The 7,819-nt window shown below is 42.9% G+C and overlaps 1 protein-coding gene across 1 annotated transcript; it reads right to left on the bottom strand.

Moving 5' to 3' along the window:
• Positions 1-5,443: 5,443 nt before the first annotated feature.
• LOC119354173 lies at positions 5,444-7,450 on the bottom strand. Its single transcript, XM_037620884.1, has 2 exons — positions 7,346-7,450; positions 5,444-6,720 (listed from the first exon to the last, which is right to left on the bottom strand). Exon 2 carries the CDS (start codon positions 6,663-6,665, stop codon positions 6,261-6,263), a length of 405 nt encoding a protein of 134 aa, XP_037476781.1. The 5' UTR covers positions 6,666-6,720; positions 7,346-7,450; the 3' UTR covers positions 5,444-6,260.
• Positions 7,451-7,819: the final 369 nt, after the last annotated feature.

Below are 7,819 nucleotides of genomic sequence, written 5' to 3'. Positions count from 1 at the left end.
CAAACCGTAATGACAACATACATTATTCCCTTTGTCATCGGTATGATACTTGCCCGAGATTGGATCATCGGTATCATCATACCTAGTTCAATATTGTTACCGGCAAGTCTCTTTACTCGTTTTGTAATGCATCATCCCACAACTAACCCATTAGTCACATTGCTTGCAAGGCTTATCATGATGTGCATTACCGAGAGGGCCCAGAAATACCTCTCCGATACTCGGAGTGAAAAATCCTAATCTCGATCTATGCCAACCCAACAAACACATTCGGAGATACCTATAGAGCATCTTTATAATCACCCAATTATGGTGCGATGTTTGATAGGACACAAGGCATTCCTCCGTATTCGGGAGTTGCATAATCTCATAGTCAAAGGAATATGTATAAGTCATGAAGAAAGCAATAGCAATAAAACTTAACGATCATTATGTTAAGCTAACGGATGGGTCTTGACCATCACATCATTCTCCTAATGATGTGATCTCGTTCATCAAATGACAACACATGTCTATGGCTAGGAAACTTAAGCATCTTTGATTAATGAGCTAGTCTAGTAGAGGCTTACTAGGGACACTGTGTTTTGTCTATGTATCCACACATGTATCAAGTTTCTGGTTAACACAAATCTAGCATGCATAATAAACATTTATCATGATATAAGGAAATATAAATAACAACTTTATTATTGCCTCTAGGGCATATTTCCTTCAGTCTCCCACTTGCACAAAAGCAATAATCTAGATTAAATTGTAGTGATTCTAACACCCATGGAGTCTTGGTGTTGATCATGTTTTGCTCGTGGAAGAGGGTTAGTCAATGGGTCTACCACTTTCAGATCCATATGTATTTTGCAAATCTCTATGTCTCCCTCATTGACTTGATCACGGATGGAGTTGAAGAGTCTTTTGGTGTGTTTGGTTCTCTTGTGAAATCTGGATTCCTTCGCTAAGGCAATTGCTACAGTATTGTCACTAAAGATTTTCATTGGACCTGATGCATTAGGTATTACACCTAGATCAGATATGAACTCCTTCATCCATACTCCTTCATTCGCTGCTTTCAAAGCAGCTATGTACTCCGCTTCACACGTAGATCCCGCCACGACGCTTTGCTTGGAATTGCACCAACTAATAGCTTCACCATTCAATATAAATACGTATCTGGTTTGTGACTTAGAGTCATCCGGATCAGTGTCAAAGCTAGCATCAACGTAACCATTTACGATGAGCTCTTTGTCACCTCCATAAACAAGAAACATATCCTTAGTCCTTTTCAGGTACTTCAGGATGTTCTTGACTGATGTCCAGTGATCCACTCCTAGATTACTTTGGTACCTCCCTGCTAGACTTATAGCAAGGCACACATCAGGTCTGGTACACAGCATTGCATACATGATATAACCTATGGCTGAGGTATAGGGAATGACTTTCATTTTCTCTCTATCTTCTGCAGTGGTCAGGCATTGAGTCTGACTCAACTTCACACCTTGTAACATAGGCAAGAACCCTTTCGTTGACTGATCCAATTTGAACTTCTTCAAAACTTTATCAAGGTACATGCTTTGTGAAAGTCCAATTAAGTGTCTTGATCTATCTCTATAGATATTGATGCCTAATATATAAGCAGCTTCACCGAGGTCTTCCATTGAAAAAATCTTATTCAAGTAACCTGTTATGCTATCCAAAAATTCTATATCATTTCCAATCAACAATATGTCATCCACATATAATATTAGAAATGCTACAGAGCTCCCACTCACTTTCTTGTAAATACAGGCTTCTCCAAAAGTCTGTATAAAACCATATGCTTTGATCACCTCATCAAAGTGTATATTCCAACTCCGAGATGCTTGCACCAGTCCATAAATGGATCGCTGGAGCTTGCACACTTTGTTAGCACCTTTAGGATCGACAAAACCTTTTGGTTGCATCATATACAACTCTTCTTTAAGAAATCCATTAAGGAATGCAATTTTGACGTCCATTTGCCAGATTTCATAATCATAAAATGCGGCAATTGCTAACATGATTCGGACAGACTTAAGCATCGCTACGGGTGAGAAGGTCTCATCGTAGTCAACTCCTTGAACTTGTCAAAAACCTTTTGCAACAAGTCAAGCTTTGTAGACATTAACATTACCATCAGGATCAGTCTTCCTCTTGAAGATCCATTTATTCTCTATGGCTTGTCGATCATCGGGCAAGTCAACCAAAGTCCATACTTTGTTCTCATACATGGATCCCATCTCAGGTTTCATGGCATCAAGCCATTTTGCGGAATATGGGCTCATCATTGCTTCCTCATAGTTCGTAGGTTCGTCATGGTCTAGCAACATGACTTCCAGAACAGGATTACCATACCACTCTGGTGCGGAACATGCTCTGGTTGACCTACAAGGTTCGGTAGTAACTTGATCCGAAGTTTCATGATCATTATCATTAGCTTCCTCACTAGTTGGTGTAGGCATCACGGGAATGGTTTTTTGTGATGAGTTACTTTCCGATTTGAGAGAAGGTACAATTACCTCATCAAGTTCTACATTCCTCTCACTCACTTCTTTCAAGAGAAACTCCTTCTCTAGAAAGGTCCATTCTTAGCAGCAAAGATCTTGCCTTCAGATCTGTGATAGAAGGTGTACGCAATAGTTTCTTTTGGGTATCCTATGAAGACGCACTTCTCCAATTTGGGTTCGAGCTTATCAGGCTGAAGTTTTTTCACATAAGCATCGCAACCCCAAACTTTAAGAAACGACAGCTTAGGTTTCTTGCCAAACCACAGTTCATAAAGTGTCGTCTCAACGGATTTAGATGGTGCCCTATTTAACGTGAATGCAGCTATCTCTAATGCATAACCCCAAAACGGTAGTGGTAAATCGGTAAGAGACATCATAGATCGCACCATATCTAATAAAGTACGGTTACGACGTTCGTACACACCATTACGCTGTGGTGTTCCAGGTGGCGTGAGTTGTGAGACTATTCCACATTGTTTTAAATAAAGGTCAAACTCATAACTCAAATATTCGCCTCTGTGATCAGATCGTGGAAACTTTATTTTCTTGTTACGGTGATTCTCCACTTCACTCTGAAATTCTTTGAACTTTTCAAATGTTTCAGACTTGTGTTTCATTAAGTAGATATACCCATATCTGCTCAAACCATCTGTGAAGGTTAGAAAATAACGATACCCGCCGTGAGCCTCAATACTCATTGGACCGCATATATCGGTATGTATTATTTCCAATAAGTTAATGGCTCGCTCCATTGTTCCGGAGAACGGAGTCTTAGTCATCTTGCCCATGAGACATGGTTCGCGAGCATCAAATGATTCATAATCAAGTGATTCCAAAAGTCCATCCACATGGAGTTTTTTCATGCGCTTTACACCAATATGACCTAAACGGCAGTGCCACAAATATGTTGCCCAGACGGTGAAACAGCTTGAGCGACTGCTTGACGAGAACAAAGTTGTCGTGTAGGCTTCGTCCCGGATGAATGCATTTTGGTTGCGGCTGACAAGGCGGTCTAGCTTGGCACTCAGGCGGATCGAAAGCACTTTGGCAAATAGATTGGCCACTATGTGGATGAGGCTGATAGGCCGGTAGTCCCGCAGACCGTGGGCGGCGGCGTGCTTGGGGAGCAGCGTCAGCAGCGCCTGGTTCAGCTTGTTGAACCCTCTTCCTCGCAGGTCGTAGAGCTGTTGGAACACGTCGAGGAAGTCCTGCTTGATGATGCTCCAGCACGCGCGGAGGAACTCCGCCGTGAATCCGTCGGGGCCAGCAAGATATGAAATTTGGCCAAAGAGTGGATTGCTAGTGTCGAGGAGACGTATGCAACTCAAATCCAACAATTCAGTAAGATTTGTACCGTCTCAAAATTTACTCATGAACTCATGAACTCTCAAATTAGCACTGCCTCAAATTAGTACTGCATCTCATATGTTTCCGTGGAAATTTCTTTCTGTGGAAATGTGTAACTCTGAACCTAACTTACTTCTGTATATCTGAAAGGCTGGATTTTGTTTACACATTGCATCTCTTCTCCAGGGAGGCGACATACACTGCCCAGTGGACTGAACTGAACTGAACTTCCTTTCTCCCTCTACACTACTGTCAAGTGTAAACCCATGTGATGTGAGAGTGACTGTCAATATGAAGCATGTTCCTCACTATTGATTATCTATTCTCGACAAAATAATATGCATCCGAGCATCAGAATGATGTGCCACTGTCATTTTGTAATTGTCATTTTTACTTGACTGGGCACTGACATGGTGGAGTATTTCTGAATAACTTCACTGAATAACTGGACATTGTCAATTTGGATCAGAACATCAGAATGATTTTGCATCAGAGCATCAGACTAAGTTCTGAATAACTGGACACTGTCAATATGGATAAGAGCATTAGAATGATTTTGCATCAGAGCATCAGACTAAGTGTTCCGAATTTTCCAACAAACTTTACTCAATTTGAATTTCAATTTCAGTCCACCATCTTCACTTTCAATTTCAGTTCACCGCCTTGACTGATGGACTCACCATAGGAAGCAGCAGCAGAGGCGAGGACAGGGAAGCAACAGTAGCAAGAGGCCAGCACCGGAAATTACCAGCAGCAGGACTAGCTCGGGGAACCAGCAACATCCTAGTCGACGTCCACCACCACCAGCAGGGCGGCGCACGTGCGTGGAGCAGGTGGGCGGCCGAAGCGGCGCCGCAGGTGGGCAGAGCAGGTGGGGCGGTCGTGGATGCGGCGCAGATGGGCTGATGGGCGGCCGTGGCGGAGGCGGAGGTCACCTCCGTGGCGGCGGTGCGGGTAGGCACCGGCGCAGGGCGGGGGCGAAGGTGGGCGGTGGAGGCACGGGTGGGCGGAGGCGCTAATCCCCGACCCGGTGGCTAGCGCAGGTGGGCGGCGGCGAAGCGCGATGATGGTGTGTGGACGGAGGAAGGAGACGGGGATTATTTTGTAAAATGTTTGAAAGTGCGAGGTTTTTTTTTGCAAACAGGTAATTGTACTTTCCGGACAGAGGGAGTATTAGATTATATCTGTGCTTAACGACGAATTGTAACTCTGGATAATGATGCGACTTGATATTGGTATACATGTACATAGCATTTTCAGATATCGGTCTACATGTGCAACTGTGATTATGTTTTCCCCATGATGTGGCCTTTACATTCTTTTGGGCAGTTGGTGAAGGTTAGCTTATACAATTTCAGTTTTGTGGTAAATATATAACCTTTTACGGATGAGTAATATGTCTGAAACTTCATATACGTGGTCAAGCAATTTTGAAGGTAATTCAAATATAGTCCAGTTGAAGGTAATTGCCTAGGTTTAATTGAGAAATGAGGTTACATTTACATGACACAAAGCTAAACAAAGTTTTTGGTTTGAGTTGATTCTTGACTTTGTGTGAGCATAATATCATAATATCATAGTACAGTAAATCTAATGTTCCCCATTGCAACGCACAAGCACTTATCTAGTACAGTAAACAATGTCTTAATTTTGCGTGAGCATAATATCATAGGAGTCACAAAAACAACTGCTTGTCTAACATGCAACACCAACTTCCACAAGAGGAACTGATAGATAAGCAAATTAACACCAACAGGGTGTTATTATGATGCAGTTTGTTTATAGCCAGAACGCCTGGGGACGCAAGAATAATGATTCACTAATTTCCTTCTTAGGAAGCTTGAAGTACCGAACCCGTCGGCTCTCACCCAATGTTAAGTCTCCGCTCTTGCTGCACTTGAGAGAAAACATCGTCAATCGAAGAAACATGCAAGGAGCTTTATCTTTGTTGCCAACCTCAATGCACTCCACAAGGCAGTAATCGCTGCTACGTCCCATGTGAAGGAGGGTTGCACCTATGCTCGTCTCAGCAGGGTCCACGGTGAACAGACATTCCTCAGTGTACTTCACGGCTGGGCGCACCTTAGAGGTCACAGAAGCCAAGCTGCAGGAGCAGATGTGTCCAGGTTTCTCTTTGTACAAGGCAAGTCCAACCCAGGTGCCAAGCATAAGATCAAAAGTAACCACAGCCATCAAACGGCAGTATCCACTCACCATGGTTTGTCCACTTGAAGCTTCCGTCGTCTCCCATGTGAAGGCTGTGGGTGGTGTGGGTAGCTATATCGCTGCTGACAAATATGGTTCGACTGTCAGGGAGGACAGCGTGGGAGATCACAGACATAGAGTCAATGGGCACATCTTTGAGCTTGTGCCACGATGAGGCATCCAACTGGCTGCTTAGGCCCACCAGCGGCTGCAGGTCAAGGATTTCCAAAGAGAAGTTCCCAATGCAAAGAGCTTGTCGCCAATGGGGAGGTAAATGGACCTGAACTGATCAGTGTGGCGCGGGATGCAGTTGAGTCTCCGATTGTGGACATCAAAGCAGAAAGCACCCCGGTCAGCATTCTCTTTCTTGGGATGCATTGCCAAGATCTTGGAACCAATGGCATCAGAGAAGTAAATGGGATAGCTGCACTTTGCCCTAAAGCGGATAGATGGAGCTGGCAGGGCAACCTCCAGTGCCTTGTAGCCTCCTGGTATCAGCTGATCAGTGTCCAAATCAATCTTGCGGATGCTGAATCCCAACTCCCAGTCATCAAAGATTATATAAAGATGCTTCTTCGGCTTTCTCATCTTACACATTATGAGGCCAAACTGCCTACTTACCTTTTTACTTGGCTGCTGCCAGCCCTTAATCCTGCAATTCGAATTCGAATCAGCAGTAAATAAGAATCAATAGCAAATCTTACTCCTAACCAAAATTGACAAATCCTAAGATCCAATTAATCTACTGCAAAACAAGAATCGATCCACCATAATCATACTCCTAAAACTGATTTTTCCTATACTCCTCTGAAGCTTTATAGGGGATCGGTTAGAGATGCTCTTAATCAATGCATCACCAATCTAGTATAACTATGAAAGGCAAATCCGAAGATCTGATGAATCCATGAATCTATCAAAAAATAAGAAGCAGTACAGCACAGTAATAAGATCAGAATAATCCATTGTAAAATAATAATAAACACATCCCCCTTCTACTCCTAGAACTTATCGACAAATTCCGTACCAGAATCTGAATCGAGGTGACAAGAAAACAAAAGGAGGGAATGAAGCCGTTTCCACGCACATCAAATCGAAGATAAAAGAAATAAGAACCAGTACAGCACAATCACAAGATCAGAACAATCCATTGTAAAATAATATAATCAACAAATTCCCAATCCTACTCCTACTACAACTTGAATCGACAAATTCCATACAAGGATCTGAATCAAGGCAACAGGAAAACAAAAGGAGGGAAGAAAGTCGTTTCCACGCACCTCAAATCGAAGATGAAACGTCGGGGGAGAGGTGGATTACCAGAGCGAAGTAAAAGGCGGCGGAAACGGAGGGAGTTGAGATCGAGACGGAGGATTGCTGGGGTATAAAAGGTCCCCGAGGAAACCCTACTATCTCCGGGTCCGGTGGTGACTAGAAGACCCAATGGGCCGGGCCATTGGCCATTGGACTTTTTCCGCCAGCCGAAACCTCTGTTTGGGCCGGCCCATTTCGGGTTTCTTCCCCCATCGGTTTTGGGAAGATTTAGGAATTCCTTTATTTATTCCCTTTATTTATAAATTCTCAAAAAAAGGAATTGCTTTATTTATTCTAAAAAAAGAATTCCTTTATTTTAGAACCTTCCTTGAACCAGGTTTTCATATTTTTTTTCGCCTTTTTCTATCTTGTTTGGTTCTTTTGGGTTTTTTTCTTGTTTTCCCTTTTTATTTTCCTTTTCTTTTTTTTACGTTAGTTTT

The sequence above is a fragment of the Triticum dicoccoides genome, chromosome 2A (genome assembly GCF_002162155.2).
Source record: "Triticum dicoccoides isolate Atlit2015 ecotype Zavitan chromosome 2A, WEW_v2.0, whole genome shotgun sequence".
Classification (NCBI taxonomy): domain Eukaryota; kingdom Viridiplantae; phylum Streptophyta; class Magnoliopsida; order Poales; family Poaceae; genus Triticum; species Triticum dicoccoides.
Note: the sequence above shows the minus strand (reverse complement) of the source record. Positions and strands in the feature narration are given on the sequence as shown.

Coding starts and splice junctions, on each gene's coding strand:
- LOC119354173 (XM_037620884.1), bottom strand. CDS start 6,665: ATGTGTAAGATGAGAAAGCCGAAGAAGCATCTTTATATAATCTTTGAT.